General features: G+C 64.4%; 2 protein-coding genes across 7 annotated transcripts in view; both read right to left on the bottom strand.

Moving 5' to 3' along the window:
* NSD1 (nuclear receptor binding SET domain protein 1) overlaps nucleotides 1–4,389 on the bottom strand; it is a 59,362-nt gene extending 54,973 nt beyond the window's left edge. For 3 of the 6 annotated variants that reach the window (XM_065848910.2, XM_071814664.1, XM_071814662.1), the window contains exons 1-2: nucleotides 4,374–4,389; nucleotides 2,283–2,983 (exon numbers count right to left, since the gene is read on the bottom strand). In XM_065848910.2, coding sequence (XP_065704982.2) covers nucleotides 2,283–2,963 — 681 coding nt within the window. In that variant the 5' untranslated portion in view covers nucleotides 2,964–2,983; nucleotides 4,374–4,389. Of the gene's footprint in view, nucleotides 1–2,282; nucleotides 2,984–3,180; nucleotides 3,274–3,745; nucleotides 3,763–4,373 lie in introns of those variants that run through there. The other 3 variants (XM_071814661.1, XM_071814660.1, XM_065848907.2) reach the window with 2 other exon arrangements.
* A 6,998-nt stretch (nucleotides 4,390–11,387) lies between these two features.
* On the bottom strand, nucleotides 11,388–18,072 carry FGFR4 (fibroblast growth factor receptor 4). Its single transcript, XM_065849135.2, has 18 exons — nucleotides 17,888–18,072; nucleotides 17,334–17,417; nucleotides 16,101–16,370; nucleotides 15,904–15,993; nucleotides 15,580–15,746; nucleotides 15,368–15,491; nucleotides 14,875–15,065; nucleotides 14,623–14,761; nucleotides 14,347–14,540; nucleotides 13,986–14,131; nucleotides 13,611–13,732; nucleotides 13,400–13,510; nucleotides 13,096–13,286; nucleotides 12,791–12,913; nucleotides 12,639–12,709; nucleotides 12,203–12,340; nucleotides 12,030–12,135; nucleotides 11,388–11,943 (listed from the first exon to the last, which is right to left on the bottom strand). Exons 2-18 carry the CDS (start codon nucleotides 17,404–17,406, stop codon nucleotides 11,806–11,808), a joined length of 2,394 nt encoding a protein of 797 aa, XP_065705207.1. The 5' UTR covers nucleotides 17,407–17,417; nucleotides 17,888–18,072; the 3' UTR covers nucleotides 11,388–11,805.
* Nucleotides 18,073–22,691: the final 4,619 nt, after the last annotated feature.

The raw sequence follows: 22,691 nt of genomic DNA on the forward strand, positions 1-22,691 counted from the left end.
ACTAACGACTAAACCAAATGCTGACCCTTCTGCTGGAAGCACTCTCCACATTTCGGACATCAGCCTTTTCAAAATCGCAGCGATTCGATGAAAAATTCAAAGCTTGCAAGGGGCAGACACAGAGGTCTGAGATACACACACACTTTCTTCTTGGCAAAAGAGGAATTTTGAGCATCAGTGAGCACACTCAAAGCTGTGAGCTTCAAGAACAAAAGCTCTGAGACAGTCCCACTGTAAGGTGGAGGAGCCCCATCATCAAGCTAGGTAAAAGGGATTATCTAAAAGAGTAGCCCAGCTATGACATGACACCCTAAAAACAGCAGTACAAAACTCCCTGGGGTTTGTGGTGGTTGTTTTGGGGTAGTTTTTTAGGTTTCAGCAGGTTCTCTCTCTCAAAAAAAAAAAAAGTTGATTCCAGTTACCTGAAACCAAATTAAACTAGAATTAAATGACTACATGAATACACAATATGAGAGACAAACCTGATTATTTCTAGCTACTGTGTCATGTTCAGCAACTGAGAGCTTTTAACTGCCAGTGATATGGAGAAAAATCTCTTTCCATCCCACAAGCAGCAGGGCTAAAAAGGACCACTCAAATGATGTGCACTTATTAAAGGAAGAACGCAAGACTCAAGGAGAGAAGGATCCCAAGCTGTATAAAAAAATGCCTTTCTTCTATTTTTTTTTACTGAATGCATCTATACTTTTAAGTCACCAGGCCAATTCAGCAAGGTTAATGTCAAATTACAGCAGACAGGAAGGCAGTTTTACTGAAAAGTCAACTCCTCGTTGCATATTCAAATAACAGGCTCAATCACTATGACACTTTTGTCACCGTACAAGCTGCAGTTGTTTGGAGCACATTGTAAAACCGCTGATAGCAGAGGCAAGTGTTGTGAAAGTACCTCTGCCGGCTTCTGTTTACAACGTGAGACCCTCCCACAACCGCATCACTGAGCACATGTCTGCTGAGAGATCCCTGCTTTGCTCTGCAAAACAAAGCTAAGATTATGCACAAACCTCAGACCAACAGTAGCCTCCAACCCGCAAAGACTAAAAGCAGAGCCTCCGCAAGGAAACAGATTCTTCTCAAGGAACACTCAAGGGGATCCGCGGACCCAGAGCCACCAGAGCTGAGCCTAAACTGTGCCACGAACAAATAAAGCTGCTGTCGATATCTTCCTCAAGTCGCCCCTTCCATGGACACTCTGTGACAAGTGCTCCCCATCTCCCAGCATACACAGCAGGAACACAGCGTGTTCCCAAATGAACGCAGTTGGAAGCCAAGAGTTTCTCCCCAAGTGCTGCATGCACCAGTAGCATCTGTCTGTCCGGCATAGGCGGCTACACTGGAATTAAAGAGAGCGAGATGGTTTCAGTGTCAGTGCTGCCACGAGTTACCTTTCACACCCCGCATCAAGTAATACTTAAAACTCAGAGTATCTGCCAGTAAGGAACCTTGAGCTTTCAAAAGCATGTTTAAGAAATTTACAAAAAAATTACTGAAGAACTGCAAGAAATAGACTTATATATCTGCAAATAAAAAGGCACATTAAAAACCAACCGAAATTACACTTGCATTTGAAAGCATGTTATATAAAAAAGTTGAACGCATCTAACTCCTTTCAGAACTCCAAAAGTTCAAAGTTTTGCTTCTTATTAAGCATATCAGAAAATGAACTGAAGGAATTTTGGGGTGTAGAGAGAAATCAGAAAGAAAAAAATGTCAGCCTGAGTACCAGGCAAGGTTTCCCGTCCATGAAGGTCTGTCAAGCCATGACACGGCCCCTCCCTGGCCATTGCCAAAGTCTCACAGCTTGTCTACCTCAAGCCAGGCCAGACAAAGAGCCGTCTGACAGCGTTAATGCTGGAGGGGAGAGCTCTCCTCCTGCCCTCCTCATCTCTAAGAAAACCCCTTATAATCGGGAAAAAACTCCACCGAACTCGGCAGCGATCCCCTCTTCTCGGGTGAAGGGATGGTGCCGCTCACTCCTGAGGAAAAGCAGCAGCGGGGCGAGCGCGGCCGTGCCGGGCACAGGTGCGCGGCAGAGCTCTGACAGCCCGCGGCGCCGGCCGGCGACCCCGGCCCGAGCGGCTCCCGCCCGCGGCCCCGGCCCTGCAGGCCCCCCCGCGCCTCGGCAGGGTCCCCTCGGCAAGATGGCTGCCCGCCCTCGAGGGTGCCGGCTGCGAGGGCGCCCGGCTCGGCCCCGCCGGCCTCCGCCGCAAAATGGCAGCGGCCGCGGCCACCCGCCTCCCCTCCCGCGCCCCGCCGGTGCTTACGAGCTTCAGGGCCGCGGACTCCGGCTTGTCCCCGGGGCCGCCGTCCAGCACCGTTGTCAGCACCGGCTCGGCCGGCTGCAGGCACGGTGGCTGCGGGCTGCTCGGGCCCTGCTGCGGCCCGGGGCGGCCGCGGCTCCGCGAGCCGGGCTCGGCCACCTCCTCCTCCCCGTCCTCCTCCACCACAACCACCTCCTCCTCTTCTTCCTCCTCCTCTTCTTCTTCTTCTTCGTCGTCGTCGTCGTCGTCCTCCTCCTCCGGCGTCTCGGCGCCGTCGTCCTCCGCAGCCTCCTCCCCGCCGTCCCGTAGGAGCAGGGGGAAAGTCAGGGCCCCGCGGGGCGCGTCGGCAGCCAGACCGGGTCCGTCGACGCCGGCCGCCGGGTCCTGCACTGCGGCGAGGCGGGGGGGCGGCGAGTCGGGGTCGGGCAGGGCCTCAGCGCCGTCGGCGGCACCGCCGAGGTACTCGGCGTTGATCATGGAGGCCAAGTCCTGCAGCCGGCGCAGCGGGATGTAGCAAGACGAGGGGTCCTGGCCGTAGACAGGCTTGGCGGCGGCCAGTTGCATGGCCGGCGGCTCGGGGCCGCGGCCCTCGCCGAAAGGGCTGCCCTTGGCCTCGGCGGCCGCCAGTGAGGTACCGAACGGGACGAGGCAGCTGCGGCGGCTCACTTCGCAGGCCTGCTCCATGCCAGGCCGCGGGCATCCACCTGCGGGCACAGCACAATGGGGTCAGCCCGGCCGCCGCCGCAAAATGGCAGCCGCGCCCGGGGGCCCGCTCCGCTTCGCCGGCCCCGCCGTCGCCGCGCTAGGCCCAGGCCGCGGCCCGTCGCCCGGCCCGGCCTGCCTCGCCTTGGGTCCGCCCGCCTCGCCGGGTGTCGCCGTCGCCCCGTGGGGCGCCGCTCACCTGCGGCCGCCGCGGCCGGCTCGCCGCCTGCGCCCGGTGCGGGCCGAAAACGAGACGCGCCGACCCGGCTCGGGCAGGCCCCACCAGCGCCGCTCCGCCGCCTCCCTCCTCCCTCCCCCGCATGCGCGCGCCCGCCGCCGCCATCCCGCCGGCGCGCGCGCCGCGCCTGCGCGCGCGCCCCCGCGCCCGCTCTTGGGGGTTCAGCGGCGGCCAATCAGCGCGCGCCCGCGCCGCCCCCCCCCCCCCACCCCCCTCACCCCCCGGCGGGCGCCCCCCCCCCCCCGCGCGCCGCCAACCCAGGGGGGTGGGGGAGGGGCCGCTCAGTGCTGCCCCCCCTCGGCGCGCCCAATGCCGCCAGCGGCCGCCCCGCAGCCCGGCCTGCCCCGCTGCGGCCCCGCTCCCCGCCCGCGGCTCGGCCCGGCCCGCCCGGCGCACATGGCAGCTCGGCCAGCGCGGCCCCGCGCCCTCGGGCCCACCGGCCGCGCCTCCATCTTAGGCGGCGGCGGGTGGCACCGGGCAGCCCCGCCGGGACGGGGCGGGACGGGGCGGCTCAGCCGCGCCTCACCTGCGGTCCCGGGTGCCCCGTCCGGCAGCTGCCCCTCCGCTCCGCCTCGTCGGCCGCGGGGCCGGTGGTCAGGCCGCGGGCCTGCGAGTGGCGGCGGAGCGGGCGCCAACAAAATGGAGTCGGCCGGGCCCTGCGCCCCGGCGGGGCACCCGGCGGGCGGCGGCTCCTGCCCGGCATAGTGAGCCGCCCGCCTCGCCTCGGCCACGGTCCCAGTCCCAGCGGGCAGCCAGCGGGGCGGGAGTCGCGGGCCGCCGCACGCCCCCGCCGGGCTTTGGTCACCCCCTGCCATTGTCCGCCGCGCCCCGCGGGCCGGGCCCGGCGTCCCGACCGCGCTCCCCCGCCGCCCACCCGCGCACCGGCGGGCCGGGCCGTCGCCCTCCCCGAGGCCCGCCGTGCCGAGCCTCGCCCGCCGGGGAGCGGCGCCCGGGTGCCCGCGGCCTGGCTGTCCTCGCCGGGCTCCGCCGCTCCCGGACAGCGAGCGCCGCGCTCCCGCCCGCCCTCCCGCTGCCGAGCGACGCGCAGTCGGCCCCGAGCCCGCCTGCTCCCCCGGGTCGGGCCGCCATCGGCGTTCCGCTACCCCTCCTCGGCCGGCCGGCGGCCCTGCGGCGGGCGGCGGCTCCGTCGCTACCTCCAGATGGGGGCCGGGGTCTCTGCCGCCAGCCGCGCGGGTCCGGGCGCCGCGCCACGCCGCCGCCGCACCGGCACGGCTGGGCAGGCATGGGGCGGGAGCGGCCGGGCGGGGGGCAGCGACCGGGGCAGCGCAGGGATGTGGCACCGGGGCGGTGCTGCCCGGACCGCGCGGGGGGCAGGGCCCGGCCGCCCCCCGGGGTGCCGGGCGGGGAGCTGGGTGCTGCCGCGGGGCTTCGGCGCTGCGCTGCCCGGGCGAACCCGCTCCCCCCGCCCGCCGCTGCCCTTTGTTTCCCCCCGGCCGGGCCGTGCGGGAACCCCCGGCCGTACTGGTGCCGCGCTCCGGGCAGCAGCTTCTTTGCACATTCAGGCAGCACCCGCTGCCCAGCCCTTGCCGCCCCGCTGGGGCGCAGCCTTCGCCCACCAAAAACAGCATCCTGGAGCGGCTGCAGGTTCGCACCTCAGCAGGGCATCTCACCCCGTGCCCTGCCTGCTCCCTGCCTGTGCATGTTGGCAGCTCCTCCAGGGGACTGTGGCTTCCCCTGCTGCTCCTTTGGCCCTGCACCGGTGTTCCCTCCTGCCATGCCAGCATCCGGCAATGGCACAACCATTTCTCTCCAGCACCTGCCCCGGATGGGCCATACTGAGGTCCCAACCTGTTGTCTCCGGGCTGCCACGCTACCACCATGGAGAAACTGCTGCCATGTTCAGTCTGGCGTCATTCCAATGCACCCACGGAGGGTGGGGTAACTTGGCAGGAAGTGCCATGGTCAAAGGTTTTGCTCTTGACTTGTTTGTACCTCTGAGATCCCAGCCTGGGGCTCAACTAGCGGTACATGACCCACCACAGGCCATCGTGCTTGGTGCCCATGTGCTGTGGTGACACATGGGACCTGGAACCACAGTGTGCCTGGTGCTGGATGAGCTCAGCACCGAGACCTTGGATCCACATGGTCCTTCTCACCCATGCAGAGATGTGGCAGCACCGAGCATGGCTGGGGTCACCCCGTTTGCTCCTGAAAGGGGAAATACAAATACGTCTGGCACAGCCCATCTCCCCGGGGGCAACTACGGCTGCAGCGGCCACACCCGGGCGGGGCCCAGCAGCCAACTTTTCCCCTTTCTCTTTGGAGCAACCCGCCACACACGTTTCTGCCACGTTCCCAAAATAGAGCTCATGGTTTATTTATAACCCCCTGGAAAGGGTAGGGCCCTGTGAAGGTTGCGAGCACCCAATGTCTCCCCACAGCCTGGTGTTTGAGATCCAGTGAGTGAGGGCTGACCTGGAGAGAGGTTTAGGACCGTCCCCAGCCTGGCCTTGACTGTCATCAGCTGCCCTCACTCTGCTGATTTGCCCCGTTATGCTGGCGGAGCAGAGAGAGGCAGGGGTACCAGCGGGGCGCACCCTAGCCTGGGCACTGGCCCCATGCCTGGCCCTGTGCCACTTGGGTGCCACCTGCCAGGGGCTGAGCCCTTTGCTCGTGGGCATGTGGCACAGCACAGCTCCATGGGACACTGGTGGGCAGGGCCTATAACACTTGGGTGGTGGTGCCCAGGTGGCTTGGGGCACCCCTAGGCATGTCCCCATCCCACTGCCTCTCTGGAACAGCCCTGCTGGCAGTGCCCAGTGGAGCCCCACAGCAATCCCATCATTGCTCCCCGCAGCTGTGTGGTCACTGGTGTTGGGAGGAGTGGGGTGCGGATGGTGAGATGCCCCCAGATGCACTCCCTGCCTGCTGTGTCACCTCTCCCTGCGCTGTGGCCAGCGCTCGCGGGAAGGGCCCTTCTCTGGCCCCTCTCTTCCGGCACAGGAGCAGAAAAATGGCAGCCCGTCCGCCGCCACTCTCCCACCCGGATGTGCGGCATGGGGGGCAGCGTGGGCTGGCCATGCCGCTGCCGCACAGGGTTTTGTCTGTGGGCTCTGGTGGGGAGCGTGGGCAGCCGGCAGCCTCACGGGGTGGCCTCCCTGCTGCTGGGCTTCACCTGCAAGCACTCTTGTCCCACGGCTGGGCTCGCTGCTCTATTCCAGCCGGCTTCCCGGAGCGTGCTGGGCGCCTCCGGAGCCGTTCAGGCCAGTGGCCATGGAGCTGCACGGCACTGAGGGCTCCCTCTGGAGGCCCCAGTCCCCATTCACAGCCTGGCACGGTCCCCCCATGGGAGTAGCCCTATTTCCCCATTCCCCCTCATCTGATGTGTAGCCCCAGCTCCCGCCACAGCTGCTCCCCACCACTGCAGCAGTGCAGAAAGGAGCACAATCCTGCACCAGCGGCTCCCGCTCACTCTCCCCAGGGCGGATGGGGGGGTCACAGCCGGCTGGTGGGGAGCCCCAGACCCCAGCACAGAGGAAGCTGTGGCCCACGCAGGTCCCACGGGAGCCATGGGCAGGCTGGGCTCGCTTGTGAGCTGCTCCTGGCCACAGCTCTGCAACCCCCAGCAGACATTTAGATGCTGCAGAGATGGGGTGGGGCAGGAGAGACCCGTGGGATGTATGAACACAGGAAGCATCACCGGGGCCCTGCACCAAGTGTTGGAGAGGGTGGCTGGGACCCATGGCTGTGGGGCTGGTGCTTGGCTGGGAGCGTGAGTGAAAGGGTTAAGGAGCTGCGGCGGGCACTGGGAGGGCTGGCCCGCCTGGGGGAGAGGAAGGAAGCAGAGGAGGAGAGGAGAGCATCCTGCCCAGAGGGTTTGCTGGGGGCCCCTTTCCCCAGGGAAGAGGCTTGCGGGGCTTGAAACCGCAGGGGATAGAGTGGTGGAGAGCCAGGGCAGCCAGCCGGGCTCAACCTGGCTCTGCGGCAGCAGCACCGGCAGCTCCGTGCCCGCAGCTCGGTGCTTGCAAGCAGGCAGGGTTGCCCACATCTGCCTGCAGAAAGCAGCCCTGTTTTTTTCCTCACTGAGCCAGTGTGCCTTTCACAGGATCTGCTCCCTGTGCTGAGGTAACTCTGGCCTTCTACATCCCCCACCCCATAGCCCCCCTGCCACTCACATGATCCCCCAAAATCTCAGGGCGGCAGCCCCAAGGACAGGCAGGGCAGGAGCAGCCCTGGGACGCACAAGGACAGTGCGCAGTGGGCAGGACCCCTGCCATGAGCTGTGGGGGACAGGAATCATCTCTGCTGAGCTCCTGCGCTGTCGCTCGGCTGGGGCTGATTGGGGTCCTGTCACCCCAGCAGCCACGTGCAGCATGTGGATAGTCCCTGAGGGACCAGGTTGTCTGGTTGGGCGCTACAGCTGCTCTCAGGGACTTTTCTGCTCCCCCAGCCTTCAGGCAGACATGCTGCCCCCCCACCCACAGCGGAAAGGAGTGTACAGGAGACCAAATGGGCAGTAAGGCTGAGCTTTCTCTGGACTTCGCTCCATCAACCCACGGCAGAGCCAGGTTTGCCAGGCTCCCATGCCCACATGCCTTCCCCATGCTGATCCCTGTCACCCAGAGCGGGTATGAGCAGGATTCACCACATTTGGACATGGCGCAGCTCTGCAGCCTGAATCCCCCTGCCCTGCCCCACTCCCAGTGGAGCCAGGATCCATCCCCATGCCGCAGACCATTTTTCCCAGCCGAGCTTGTCACCTCTCCAACACAGTCCCACGGCTGTCCTGCCGCAAAGGTCACTGTCACCAGCCGAAAAGGCGTGGGTGTGCAGCGCGGGGGGGCTGCCCGTCCGGTCCCGTTTCTGCCCGCCCTGCGCAGAGCTGCTCCCGCTGGCCAGGAGATGGGGCTCGCAGCCCGGCTGGCCCCGCCGCCCGCTGCCGGGGCCCGGTGCGAGGAAACCGGGCTGTGTGTTTGAAGAGGGGGTGCTGGATGTGCGCGGCCGTAAGTGTGCGAATGGGGATGCAGGGGCTGCTGTACATGTGCATGGGGTGCGGTGTGTGTGGAAGGGGTGCGCGGGAATTGCGTATGTGCGTGCGTGGGGGTTGTGCGTGGGATGTAGTGTGTGTGCATGGCTGGGGGGTGGGTGCATGCATGGGATGGGGGAAAGTGTTTCTGCGCATGGGGGAGGCTGAGATGTGTGTGCAGAGGGGTGCCGGTGTGCGCGTCCAGTGTGGTACAAGCGTGCATGTGTGCACGGGAGGGTGTGTGTGCAGGGGCCTGTGCATGGATGGGATTGTGTGTGCAGACATGGGAGGGGGGACACAGGTTGCATGTGTGCCTACATCTGTGTGTGTGTGCAGTGTCCAGAGACGCAGGAACTGCTGATGTTTTGATTCCCCTGTGGGAGAGGAAGAACAGGGCACCTTTTCCCTGCCCTGGCCCATGGGGGCTCTTCTTTCTCCTTCACTGCCTGAGCACCGGTGGTCCACATGGGGCACAATCATGGGACAAGGACACGGCACGCAGGTCGTAGGACATGGGTTACAGCAGGCAGGAGTTGGCAGAGGGGCAGTGCCAGGTGGGAGAGGCAGGAACCTGGTGACTTTCAACGCCCTCAGCCTCATCCCTCCCTGCCCGGGGTTAGAGGCTTTCTGCATCTCACAAAAGCCGAAGATTCTCCCCGGAGATAAAATCTGTTTGCCTTTCTCTTGGGGAGAAAAGACAAAAGCAGCTCCCGGCCCCACAACAAGAGTCGTTAAGCGAAGGCGTCTAGAAGGCGTCTCCCACATCCCGAGAGCTGGAACTGGACCCAGCCGTGTCCTGGCCTCTGGGGCATTTTGTCATCCCCCAGGACTCAGAATCCCCATAACGACTATAGCATCTCTCCCACAACTCAGCATCCCCCCAAGGCACAGCCTCCTCCCCCAGGACCAGCAGCACAGGGCCGTGGTTGGGAAGCTCCTCAGCTCCATATATGTCCCACAGGGACCCACACAACACATCCCAGAGACATCTAAGGGGGACCCCAGCCGGAGGGGGACACCCAGTCCCCAGGGCCGGGGCAGGCAGGGTGCCCGTGGGCATGGCTGGGCTGGTAAGCGATGTCAGGTCCCAGGGGGCAGGCAAGTGGAGGGGGGAAAAAAAGGGGGGAGGGTGTGTGGGAACGCTGTCTCAGGAAACCAGCGGGATTTACTGGGCTACACGCTAAATCCCCCTCACAAAAGGGGCCTGTTTGTGGGGACAGGATGCCAGTGGCTCAGCCACACTTGTTTGGCCAGCAGAGCCTGGTGGATTAAGGACAATTGGTTCAGCCCTGACAGAAAATACCAGGAATGTTAAACAATAAACTGCCTCCAGTTGTCGTGGGGCTGTGGCACGCCCTGGGCTGCCTCCCTGCCCAGCCATGGCCCCGGCTGCCCTGTGCCCAGCAGAGCCGGCTCCAGCACAGCCAGCTGGCACCTGCTGCTGCAGCGCTGGAGGATGCCCAGGTGCCCGGGGATGGGGTGAGGACCAGGCCCCTGTGATGGGGCAGGTAGGTGGGGACAGTGCTGGGCACTACCAGGATCCTAAAAGCATTGCCGGGCTGAGCTGGTATGGGTTGGACTGTAGGGACGAGGCACTGCTTGCACCAATACTAAGCAAGCAGGGACAAAGTGAGGCTCTGGCAGGGGGTGGCAGGTTCTTGCTCTCCATGTACCCTTGTGTCCCCCCAAGCTGGCATTAAGGACTAGCAAACCCACCTCCACCTCACCCTTTGAAACTGGCTGTAGTCCCATTTTCCAAGGGCAGCGCCCAGCAAGCAAGAGCCACGCAAACCACATCAGGCACGGGGCACCGTCTGCCCCCAGCATGGAGAGCCCAGCTGGGAGTGAGGTGAGGACAAGGTGGGCACGGCCCCCAGGGGCTTAAGCCCCTCCCCACGCACCCATTCATGTTTACCCCTGCTCAGGGCCGGTAGCTGGGCAGCCGCCGTGGGCAGCCTGGGCAGTTTGCCCTCCGGCATGTGAATGCCCCATTCAGGGCTGTGCAAAATGCATTGGTTCTGGCACATTAGTGGACAGCTGGGATCCTTCCCAGGCAGGCAGGCTGCCGGGACAGGCAGGTTTCACACCTGCTAGCGGGCTGTCTTTGTCTGCTTCTGCCCGCCATGCCAGAGCGGAGAGCAGGGCTGGGGATGGAGGCTGCGAGCATGCTGGCAGGGCTGGGCTGCCCCCAGCAGCCCTGCAAGGGGCCGTGATGAGGAGGGGACCCCAGGGTGGCTCTGCAAACCGCCATGCTGCCCAGCACACGCAACACACACGCAACCCACAGCTGAGCTGAGCCCCCTGCACAAGGGCAGCTGAGAGCTGCATCCCGCGAGAGCCTGGACCCCAGTGCTACCCCAACAGCAGGCAAGACTGAGGGACCCCCCATTCCCATAGACCCGGCCCCAGGTCCTGCTCCCTGGCACCCACCAGCCCCCCACTTCTTGGGCCAGTTTGGGGCAGGCTGTGCCTGAGAGCTGGTTTCCAGGCTGGGGGGCTGTGAGTGCAGCTGGGAGCTGGAGGAAGAAATAAGATCCCAGGGCTAACGGCCGGCAAAACCCAGCCCTTGATGAAACCCTAGACCCAGGCAGTGGGCAGGCAGGAGGGGGCAAGACAGCTGCAGCCCCCTTGCCCATGCTCCCAGCAGAGCCAGGCACTGTGGAGCAAAGGGGGCCAATGCAGGCACTGCAGAGCAAGGCCTGGGGCTGGAGCCCCCCCAGGCCAGGCTCCCATGGGTGCTGGGGCGCTGGGAAGGCAGCACAGAGCCTGTAACTCATTTTTATCTGGTGGCCCAGGGCTGGCCCAGGGAGGGGGGCTGCAGGGGGTCCCCAGCATGCAGGGTTGGGCCCCAGAGCACTTTCCCAGCCTGGGAGCCTGCGGCAGTTGGGGGATCGGTTTCAGGGCGATGCTGGTAGCGGAGTTCACGGTGGCTTAGCGCAGCAGTGGCTAATGGGGAACAGATGCAGGAGTGCTTTGTGCTGGAGCGGGCCTGGAGGCGCGGGAGTGGGGACATTGCTTCCTGCACCTGTGGCACTGCCTCTGTGTCACCCGGGAGCACTCCCAGGCCCCCGCACTGGCTGGGGCAAGGAGATGGGGAGAAAGGAGGCAGGTCCCGACCCACCTTCCCGGCTTGGCTGGGCCATTCATCCCACAGGAGCAGCCCAGAAACTGCACCAGGGTCTACTCAAAAAAAATAATTTATCAGGTCAGTATTTCATGTACATAAATATTCATCTCTATGGCTATGTACAGAGGCAGCGGGGAGCCTGGCAGGCAGCAGGGCTCCCACCTAGAGATGCTTCCACTGAAGTACTGGCCAAAGCCCAGCTCTCTGGGCGATGCCATGGGCATCTCAGGTTGTGCCCAACCCGGGATGGCTCTGGCTCCCACTGCCCTGTGATGCCGGGCAGGTCTCCACCACGACTGAAGGCTCAGTGCTGAAACAGAGCCTGGAGAGAGGGACACCCTGCCCTGGCACTGTGGCTCGGGGCCCTGCCCACCCACCGCTTGCACCGGGCAAAGCAGAGAACCCGCGGGAACCCAGACCTGCTCCACATGAGAGCGGAGGTGGCCACGGCATCACCCTTCCCTGACCACCATTAAGTCCTCACGCTGGGGTAGAAGAGGTGAGGAGGCAGCGGGTCGTGGGTGAAGACGGAGTCGTCGGAGGAGCAGGAGCTGGCGGTGTCCTCACAGGAGGGCGAATACTGTTCGAAGGGCATGGAGAGGTCCAGGTACTGCAGGGAGATGTTGACATCAGCACTGGGTACCATCAGCACCAGTGCCACCTTCCCCAGCACCCACCAGACCCCCCACCACTCACCTCCTCCGAGACGGCCACCAGGATCTTGTCCAGCCCCTCTACGAGCTGCTTGAAGGTTGGGCGCTGTGAGGGCACAGCGTGCCAGCACTCCCGCATCAGCATGTACCTGGGGGCGAGGGGGTGTTAGTGGGGTCTTCTCATGGCCCCTGCCCAACCGCCTGGCCGGTACTCACAGCTCGTGGGTGCAGTTGGATGGCCGGTCCATGCGGTGCCCCTCCTTCAGCAGCTTGAAGAGCTCCTCGACAGGGATGCCGGGGTAGGGGGAGCCCCCCAGCGTGAAGATCTCCCACATCAGGATCCCGAAGGACCACCTGGGATCACACGTGGCAAAGGTGGGTCAGCCATGTCCTAGAACCCTCCCTGGACAGGCAGGGCCACGGCTCGCCCAACCGCACCCTGAGGTGTCGCGGGAGCAGGGATGGGAGTGGGTGTTATCACCCCTGGGGAAGATGTGCCCTGCTGCTGCTGTCCCCATGGTGTACCCCTGTCCTGCTCATGGACACCCTCTGGTTCATGCATAACCCCCTGACGCTGCCTTGTCCCACACCTGATGGCACCCTCATCCCACACCTGGCAGCACCCCCAGCCTCCAGCAGCCCCAGGACTCACACATCGCTCTGGTGGGTGTAGACACGGTCGAACAGCGCTTCAGGTGCCATCCACTTCACTGGCAGGCGACCCTACGGGAACAAATCCCCTGCTCAGCCCTGCTTGGGGGTCCCTATCCCCCCTCCACCCCTCTTCCAGGCCCTCCCACTCACATTGCTGGTTTTCTTGTAGTAGTCGATGTCATGGACGTCCCTGGCCAAGCCAAAGTCTGCAATCTTCATCACATTCTCTGCTGTGACCAGCACGTTGCGGGCAGCCAGGTCACGGTGGATGCACTGCCGGGGGAGCATCGCCCGCAGGGGGTGTGAGATGGTGGCTCCAGCACCATGTGTCCCCTCCCCACATCCAGAGCCACCCTCCCGTGCATCCCCCAGCAGCAGCAGGGCCACCCCCACACCGTACTGTCTGCAGTGACGGGGGGACACCCAGGATGTGGGTCAGGCTGTGCCAGCCCTACCCGTTTGGACTCCAGGTACTCCATGCCACGGGCCACCTGGTAGACACAGGAGACCAGGTCCTTGAAGGACAGCTGCTCCTCGGGCATCGCCGCGATGTCAAAAGTGTAGTCGGGTGTCGGGGGGCGGCGGGCACGGAGATACTCCCGCAGGTTGCCCTTCGCAGCAAACTCCACGATCACATACAGCGGCCCTGGGAAGGGGAGACACTTTGCTCAGCCCCTGCCCTGTCCCAGCCCAGAGTCCCACTGTCCCCATCCCCTGATCCCACTCCATGCCCATGCCCTGCCTGCACAGCCCCCTCACCATCCTGCGTGCAGACTCCCAGGAGGTTGATGATGTTTTTGTGCTTGTCCATGAGCTTCATCATCTCCATCTCGGATACAAGGTCAGCCAGGTCCTTGTCGGTGGCATTGTCTGGGGACGGAGGGCCATTTCACCGTGCCAGCCAAGGCGGCACCGCAGCCTGGCACTGATGCCACCTCTGTGCCTGGGACACTGGTAGGGGAGCTCCTACCTTTCAGCATTTTGACAGCCACGGTGACAGCTCTGTCTGGCCGGTCTCTGTCAATGCCATAAGCCTCTGCCCGCACCACCTGGCCAAAGCAGCCTTCCCCCAGGGGCTTGCCCAGCACCAGCCTGGCAGGGATGGGCAGAACCGTGAGGGACTACAGGGACAGCCCCGCTCTCTGTCACTGCACGGCCAGACCCAGAGGGGCAGAGGCAGCACAGCTGCTCTCTCTGTCTGAGCACCCAGCACCCCAGGGTACGGTGGGCGCTGAGGTGTCCAGTGATGGCCGGACACCTCCCCATCCAGCACCCATGTGCTGCCGTCCCCAGAGAGGCTGGAGAGAGCAGTCCCCAGCCCCAGCCCTGCCCCGCGCCACCGTACTTGTCTCGGGGAAACTCCCACTTGGCATCAAGGGGCAGGTCCAGCTCCATAACCCCAGCCAGCATCGGGGCACAGCTGGAGGAGAGACGGGTGACACGCATCAGAGACGTGCTGGACTTCCCAGAGGAACTGGAGTCCAGGGAGAACTGCGGAGAGATCCCAAGACACCTCAACCATCTCATTCTGTGCTCTCGGGCTAAACACAGACCCAACGGTCATGCAGAGAGACCCTCACTCAGAGCAACAGGGCGAGGGGGTGCAGGAGGCAGTGCACAAGGTGTAACAGGTGCAGGTGGCACTCGTGGAGCCAGTAAGTCACCAAGGCTCCCCCACGCCCCCGGGACTCCAGCTCGGCACTCACCTGTCGGATGAGTGGGAATTTGGAAAGCTTGTGGACTGCCATGGGTTCCAGGGGCTGCTTGCTCGACTGAGTCTGCATCCGGCACAGCACTACGATGATGACAGCCATGGCCACAGCCAGCGAGCCCGAGGTGTAGATGATGATGTCCATGTACTTGGCCTCAGGAGCTTCAGCTTCCCGCACCAGCTCCTCTTCTGGAGGGAGCGAATGAGTCAGCCTCAGCCATGGTCCATGTGTGCTGGGGTCCCAGCTCCCACCCCAGGATCCCACCCCTACCCGGCAGCACAGTGAGCCAGGCGGACTGGTAGGAAAGGCCGATGGAGTTCCCCGCCAGGCAGGTGTACTCGCCAGCATCCTCCACAGAGACATTGCGCAGGTACAGCACCTCCACCTCAGAGCTGTTGATGTCTGCAGTCTGCCAGGGAGAGGGATGAATGGTGAGCACCCCTCCTTCTTGGGGGACTTTGTGCACCCCCTGTCACCACTCTGGGGTGGGTATCTGCGACCTGGGTGCTTCCAGCTCATTACCTTCAGCACTTGCACGTAGGGCACACCATCAGGACCGTAGCTGCTGCCATTCACCTCGATGTGCTTCAGCCACTGGATGTGGGGCTGGGCATCACTGTAGACCTTGCAGAAGAACTCCACGTCGCTGCCCACCAGCGCTGTGGTGTTGGCGGGCAGCCCAGCCTGCAAGATGGGTCTGTGCGGGGACCTCTCTGCACAGAAGAGACCAGAGCAGTGTCACCAACACAGTGGTCCAGAGCAGGGGCTCCTTCCTCCCTCCCTCTCTGCCTACTGAGAAGCTATGGTAAACCCTTCCCTGACCCCAGAGCTGACCAGTGCTACCACAGCCTGGTCTCCATTCCCGCCACCCTTGGGTGAGAAGGACACGCAGGCTGTACCAGTGGAGATGACATGAACAGAGGCTCCTCTGCCCCCTTTCCCGTGACCCTGACCCCTCTGCCAGGAACGGGGAGAACAGAGAGTCTAGAAAAGCACCGCGCTGAGGAGCCCTCACCCAGCACGTCCAGCAGGTAGCTGTAGTGGATGCTGCCAAACCTGTTCTCCACCAGGCAGGTGTAGTTGCCACGGTCTGAGGGCACCACGCTCTCCATCACCAGGCTCCAGTGCTGGTGCCGGAGCTGCAGAGGAGGATGGCAAAGGGGTGAGGTGTGATGAGGGAGCTGGCTCTCAGGAGGAGAGGTTGCAACGGGGGACCCTGACCCTTACCCGGATGCCCCCGATGCGGTGCTCCCCCCGGAACTCACGCCCATTCTTGAACCAGCGGATGCTGGGGCTGGGGCTGCCCGAGGCTGGGCAGCGAAACTTCACCGTGTTCCCTGCAGGGACCGCGTACAGCTTCTTGTCCATCCGGTGCGGGTGAGTCCAGTACGGTGCTGGGGGGACATGGGACATGCAGTGGGAGGGGGCCAAGGGTCAGCATGGGGATTGCCGGAGCTGCTCCCAGCCGCTCGTGTTGCGGGCAGGAGGCAGCAATGCCCTGTGCTCCTGGACCTGCCCCAGCTGCCCGTCTTGCCCCGGGGCGGCACTGACCTCTGTGCCTGTAGACGGGCTCCTCATTGCGGTCTCCGTGGGGACTGTCCCCATCACTGTCTTCATCATCATCACCTGACGCCAGCGAGTCTGCAAGGGAAGGCAGGTTGACAGGGAACATCCCTGCCCGCAGGGCCGGGTGGGCAGCAGGTGCCTTGCTGCCCCAGGGAGATGCTGGGTGCTGCCAGGGCTCCTACCCACAACAGAGATGGTGAAGTTGCGCAGGATCTCCCCGGTCCCTCGTGCCCGGCACACGTAGAGCCCCGAGTCCTCATAGGCGACCTCCGAGATCTCTAGCAGGCTCTGTCGGAGGTGGATGCGATCCCCTGGGACGAGCAGCCGGGACTCCTTGTACCAGACCACGCTGGCACCACTCTGGTTGGCATCACAGTACAGCTGCAATGCATTGCCTGGGTCCAGCAGGAGATGTTCCTCTTCTGACTCCAGCAACGGGCTCTCAAATAGCTCTGGAGAGATGCCGTGAGCACCCCTCCCAGTACTCATCCCTCCCTTGCAGCAGGACCATGCCACACGCCTGCACTGGTGTGGAGAGCCCATGGCACGGTTGGGCCCAGTGCCCAGCTCTGCCACCCCAGAGGCGGGCAAGGGCTGGACTCTGCTCCGGGGCGCAGGGACACAGCTTCCCCAGCAGTGTCCCTGCCCAAGGCCACACATGCCACTGGCCTTCTGCGTGAGCCTGTCCTGCTTTGCCGAACACAGCACTGAATGAGGGCTTCAAATCCTCCTGGCCACCCGTTCTCCAAACTCCATGTGCCTCAATCATGGCTGGAACGCCCAGCCCTGGCTGGCCCTGGCTGCTGAAGACCAGCAATAGGCATATGCACATGGAGGGCAGCAACACCCAACTACCAGCTCAGCAATACCCACCACAGCCCAGCTGCCTGTTTGCAGGGGACTGCAGTGATACACCTGCATCCCCCGCGCTCTGTGTGGCTATCACAGGGGAGATGTGGGGTCTCCAGGCCTCTGCTCTCCCAGGACATGTCCTTCTCCTGTACACGCCACCAAGAGGTGTGGACTGCCTGCACCTCTAAGGTGTTTGCACTCGCCAGTGAGCCACACACAACTGCTGCAGCCCACGGCGTTCACACCAATCCCTCTCTGCCACGCGTGTCCACCAAGTGAGCTGAGCCCCCATAGCACAGGGCCAGCCTGTCTGGAGCCACCCTGCTCCTTCCAGCCTCCATGCCTCCTCGCTCCGTGATGGAGATGTTGACCACCCATGCCGTGCCCCAGTTGGATGGGTGGTCCCAGCTCCCACCAGCTCAGCCCCACAGCCAGAGCTGTGGGGCTGCGTGCCCAGGGGGAGCATCTGGCACCCCCAGCCCCAGGAGTTCCTTTCTGCATTCAGAAAGCAGGACCCCCATCCCGCCTCCCCCAAGCCCTCTTTTGCCCCCCAGCAGCCGTACCTGGCTCCAGCGCCCTGCCCTGGGCAGCAGCCACCAGCAGCAGCCCCGCCAGGACCTGCAAGAGGGGCCGCATCTTCCAGGACCCTGCGGGACAAGCAGGGCCGGGGTGAGCAGAGCCAGGCAGGCAGTGCCCTACCACGCGCTGCGCGGGACAGGCAGGGACCCGCCGGCAGGGAGCAGGATGCCGGTCCCTGGGGTGCCATGAAGCAGAGGTGCGGAGTCCCCAGGGCACGCCGAGAATGGGTGTGCATGGAGAGGAGGCAGAGCACAGGAAGCCCTGGGCAGGGTGAAACCCCTTCCAACCCTCAAATCCCTCGATGGCTCGGGGTGGGGCACGGGTGGGGGGACCCCGGTTGGATGCAAGGAACCCGACCCTTCCAGCCAGCCGCAGCGGGGCCAGAGCGCTGAGAGAGGTTAACCGGCCACGGGGGGGCTGCAGGGGCTGGGGGTCCCGAAGTGAGGGGCATCCCAGGGAGGGGATCCCAGGGACGGGAGACGGTGACTCCCGAGGGAAGGGGTCTCCCGAGAGTGAGGGTCGCGGGTGGCGGCGTTACCGGTGGTGACGGGCTCCCTCGGCGGAGCCGCCCGCGCAGCGCGGCGAGGGCCCGGGCAAAGTCCGAGGGCCGGCGGGCTCAGCGCTGCCGCGCCCCGCACGGCGGCCCCATGATGGGCAGGGCTGGGACGGCTCCGGGCTGGGACGGCTCCCGGCTCGCTCCGGCCCCGCTCTGCCGCCGCCGCGCCGGGCGCGGGCACTTTGTAGGGGCGCGCTCGGGTTACAGCGGCGCCGCCCGCCCCGCCCGGAGCCTTCGGGGGGAGTTGGGAGGGGACCGGCCCCGAGCCGCGGCTCCTGCAACCGGCCCCGCTCCGCCGGCTCCTTTGCAAACCGACGCGCCGCTGAGCTGGGCCGAGGGCGGGGGGAGATATCACCGCCCCCCCCTGCGCCCACCAGCAGCGGAGGGCGGCCCTTGGACCCCCCCCGGCACGGCTCTGCCACCGCAGCATCCCTCCCAGGGCTGCTCCCCTCCACCGCCCCCCAGGCAGACCCCACATGTTGGGTACCCACGCCGGGAGTAGCACAGCGGGCAGGGGAACAAGGCCACCCTAGCCCCCCATTTTCCCCGTGGCACCCCGATTGCCGGGAGCAGGGACACAGCCCGGCCCCGCAGATGCCGAGGGCTCCACGGCAGCGGAACCCACCCCGACGGGTGGCCCTGGCCGGGTGCTGCACATTGCTGGGTGCCCGGCAGCCTGGCAGCCCACTCGCTAATTGTGCTGCAATTAGTTGCGGCGTTACCGCTGAGGGTGCCATAAAGTGGCTGTGACCCTCATTAGGAGCCCATAACGGAGTGTCGTAAAACACCACGAGGCCATGAGCCACGGTTGGAGTGGCCTCAGTCTGACCCATAAACACTTCGCCTTCACTTTCCCCGAGCTGCTGGTTGCGCTAGGGTGGGCAGATTCCCCCATACCCACACCCTGTTGCCCGCCTGCCCACATGGGACTTCTGGGCACTGGAGGAAGCTGGGTCACAGACCCTCCAAAATGGCACGGTCCCCAGGAACACGTTCCCCTGAGCATTCTGCTGCCAGTAAGACAGGAAAATGGACCCCCCAGCACATGGTCAGGATCTGGCCCCAGAGCTGCTTTCCCTTGCTGCATCCCTGGCTGTTTGCCCTCTTTCTGCTTTCCAGCAAGACCTGCTGGGGCCATGGTGAGCCCCACATTCAGCTTTGCCCATGGTCGTGTGAGTGGCGTGTGGCTGTCGCTGTCACCCACCCACACCACCACACCGCCACAGCTTTGTCCACGCTGCTCTGGCATGTGAAACCAGCGACTTCCAGTGTGACATGGTTTCACTGCAAGGGCTGGTTGATGCTACCATCTCCCATAGCACCATCCACCCCATGCTGATCCCCACCTGGGGTGCTGGCCCTCCCGGGGTGCTGGACCCTGCTGGGGCACAGGGGTGCGTGGAGTAGTCCCCAGGGCCGGCAGCCCCGGCAGCTGTTCATTCCTGCCGGCGCGTGAAGCGTACGAGAACATCAATTTCACGGGGCAGCAGCCGCCCCTGCAGAGCCCGCAGTGAGCCGGAAGCACAGAAAAATGTTGGGTTCAGCTCGATTCGAACCGAAACCAAATTAAAAACAGAGAGAAGGGGTCATTCCCAGCACTGGGAACACTGGGGGAAGAGCTGGGACTTGGGGGAACCCCTCGGAGCCACAGTCTGGGATAGGCACAGAGATCCCTGCCATATCCCAGCCTGGTCCCCCACTGCTGGACACGGTGCCAGTGGGAGTAGGGCAAGAGGACTGGTGCTGGCACCTTGCACTGTGTCACACCGAGCATCCCTGCCGGGCCAGGGCGATGCTGGGCACAGGCTGGGGCACGGTGGGGCTGGGCTATGGATGGCTGGGAGCCTGTCCCCTCCCTGCCTGTGGGGCAGCGCTGGGCCGGGGGTCGGGCTGCCTGGCTTGATTTATAACAGCAACTGATGGCAAACAAAAAGCCCTTCACAGCAGCAGAGCCCCAGCGCCTGCTGCCCGCTGCCGGCAGCACCGCCATGGCCCCCGCCACACCAGCAGCTTAACAAGGGGGGATTGTGCCAGTGCTGGTGCCCCGTGCTGCAGGTGCACCCCTGCCCCAGCACCCTCCTTTGCTGCTCCTGTCCCCCTCAACCCCTGAGCTGCTCCCATCAGCCGCAGCACAGCGAGGGACATGCGCCCCCTGACCACTGAGTGACAGATGGTGGGAGCTGAGATGCAGCAGGATGTCCAGGGAAGGAGCACATCCCCAGGGCTCTGTAGATGGGGCAGTGAGTGGGCAGGCATGGTGCAGATGGGATACAGAGGGGAACCCTCTATGCCCCATGCCCAACCGAGGAGATGTGACCCCCCCACCAGACTCTTGGCCTCGCTCTCATGCGCAGGGCCTTGCAGCAGCCAGTGCGGATGAGGGGCTGGGCACCGGGGCCGGCACGCCGGGGCTCCATCCTCCCACCCCTGCCCCTTCCCCCAGGCAGTAAATCATCCCCACTCCCCTCATGAAAGGCCCGTGTATGCACTGCCGGCGCAGGGAGCCTGCCTGGTGCCAACAATATTGCTCTTGGAAGGCAGCCGGGGCTGCGGGAACACAGCCGCCCCTTGTGCCTGGCCCCAGCGCTCACCGCCGCTCCCGCTGCGGTGGCACCTGCGGCCAGCATGAGCACACGCGGCACCGTGGCTCCTGGGGGGGCCGGAGCCCGAGGGGCTCTTTCCTCCTGGAAGTTTCTCTTGGCTTCCCCTGAATGGCTGTTGTTTGGGGCACAGGCTCCTCATCTCCCTGTACCCCATATGCACATAGAGTTTGGGGGACTGAGGCCGAGCAAGCTCACCCCACATGCCAGGGTGATGTGAACCCCTCTGAACTGAGGGAGTGGGGCAGCCCCGGAGCACAAGGGTCCTGGGCTGCCCTAGGACAAGGGCTCCCAGCTCCTTTCATCCCCACTGGCCTTGACATGTGGCAGCTTCCAGCCCCAGCCATGACCCACTGCCCTCACGTCAGTGGGGACCTGCGGAGGCAGGAGGGGCAGAGCCGGAGGGACAGGCAGCCCAGGCTGGAAACTCCACTGCCGCTGAGTCCCAGCTGGGCAGCACTCCTCACCAGCACCTGGTTTTGCCAGCCCATCCTTATCTCCAGCAGGGAGGGACCGATGGAGCAACCTGGCCTGGTTAAGGTTTAACCAGGCGGAACTTGGCAAACATGAACCTGCTGCTCCCTGTGGGGAGCTGAGAATGCGGGGCCCAGCGTGGGGGCTGTGGGACTGGGACACTGGGGCCCCAGACTTCGGCCGGGCCCCCAGCGTGACATGGGAGCACCCACAGGTTTGGGTACCAAGGGCTGAGCCCAGCAGCACCAAGCAGGCAGCACTGTGTCCTGTCCCTGCTGCAGCCCTGCTGTCCCCATGCTGGGCAGCACTGAGGCCGCAGCTGGCGTAGGGAACAGGGTGCATGGGGCAAGGACATGCACCACTTCCCTTGGGGATATGGCACACACCATCTGCTGGGCTGGGTGCCATGGTGCCCATCTGGGAGCCAAACAAGGAGCTTTGCCCATGAGCCCCGTCCCCCATGAGGCACTGGGGGCTCCTCCTGCAGCAGTGTGGCCGCAGCAGGAGGTGCGAGGCAGAAACAGGGCCACCCCGATGCTCCCAGCTCCTAATCGCAAGCAGGCACCCAGCCTTGCCTCCACATCTGCACCTGATTTACTTGCTGGAGCCAGCGGAGCCGCAAGGGATGGCAGCGGTTGGGGCTGCGGCCAGGGCTGCGTTCCCCCCAGCTGAGGCGGGGACGCGGGGCCCAGCCATACATGCTGCCAGAGGAGCAGCCGGTTCCTCAGACCACAGGCTCCACGTGGCTGGCTGTGGCATGGGGGCATGGTGGGGCTTCCGTGGGGGACGTGGCTGGCGGTGGATCCGTGCCCTGTGCCGTGCCTGCCAGCCCAGAAGGCGCTGGGGCTCAGCCTGGCGCAGGCAGCCAGAGCCCCGGCACAGCAAGGTGCCGCCAGCAGAGGCCGCGGCAGGGAGCAGGGGGACTGGGCAGCGCTGGCTGCAGCCAGGTAGGGGCACTGGGCTGGCAGCATGCTGGCACCTGGGCCACGCTCTGTCCTTGGCCTCCACCGGCACATGGGTGGCTCTGGCCCCACAGCCAGGCTCCAGCTCCCCTCCCATCATGTCCAGGACTGTCTGTGGGTGCTGGGAACCCCCAAGAGGAGTCCCCCAGCAGAGCGGGGACACCAGTGATTTCACACCACCTACTCCACACTTGGAGCACGGGGATGGGATCGGCACAGACACACCACGGGCACTGCACCCCTGGCACAGCTGGCAGGGCCACACGGTTGCGGCTGTCCCAGCACTGCTGCTGCCAGCCGTCCTGACGCTGGGGAATGGGACGTGCCAGGCACAGCCACCTCCTGCCCTGTACCTGACTCAGGGAGCACCTGCACCCACGGAAGGGCCGGGAGCTGCCAGACATGCCACAGCCCTGCTGTGGGGATGGGAGGGGTCAGCGAGGGACAGGGTGGCAGTGGCAGGCAAGGTGCCCCAGCAGAGCCACACTCTGTGGGAGCAGACACAGCCTGTCCTTCCCAGAACGGTGATGGCAGTGCCACCAGCAGTGCCACACTTGGTGACAGCACAGGCCCTGCACTGCTCTGGGGACACCGGTCCCCCATGCTCTGCCGCAGCCCTGCCCGCTGAGGTGCAGGACAGCTGGTCCCGGGCACCTGAGCCTACGCCAGGGAGTGAGCCGCCCTCCAACGGACAGCAGTGGAGCACAACTGCCGTGATGCTGCTCCTGCGCCGCCACAGCAGTGCCAGGA

This window comes from Patagioenas fasciata, chromosome 14, assembly GCF_037038585.1.
Source record: "Patagioenas fasciata isolate bPatFas1 chromosome 14, bPatFas1.hap1, whole genome shotgun sequence".
Classification (NCBI taxonomy): Eukaryota; Metazoa; Chordata; class Aves; order Columbiformes; family Columbidae; genus Patagioenas; species Patagioenas fasciata.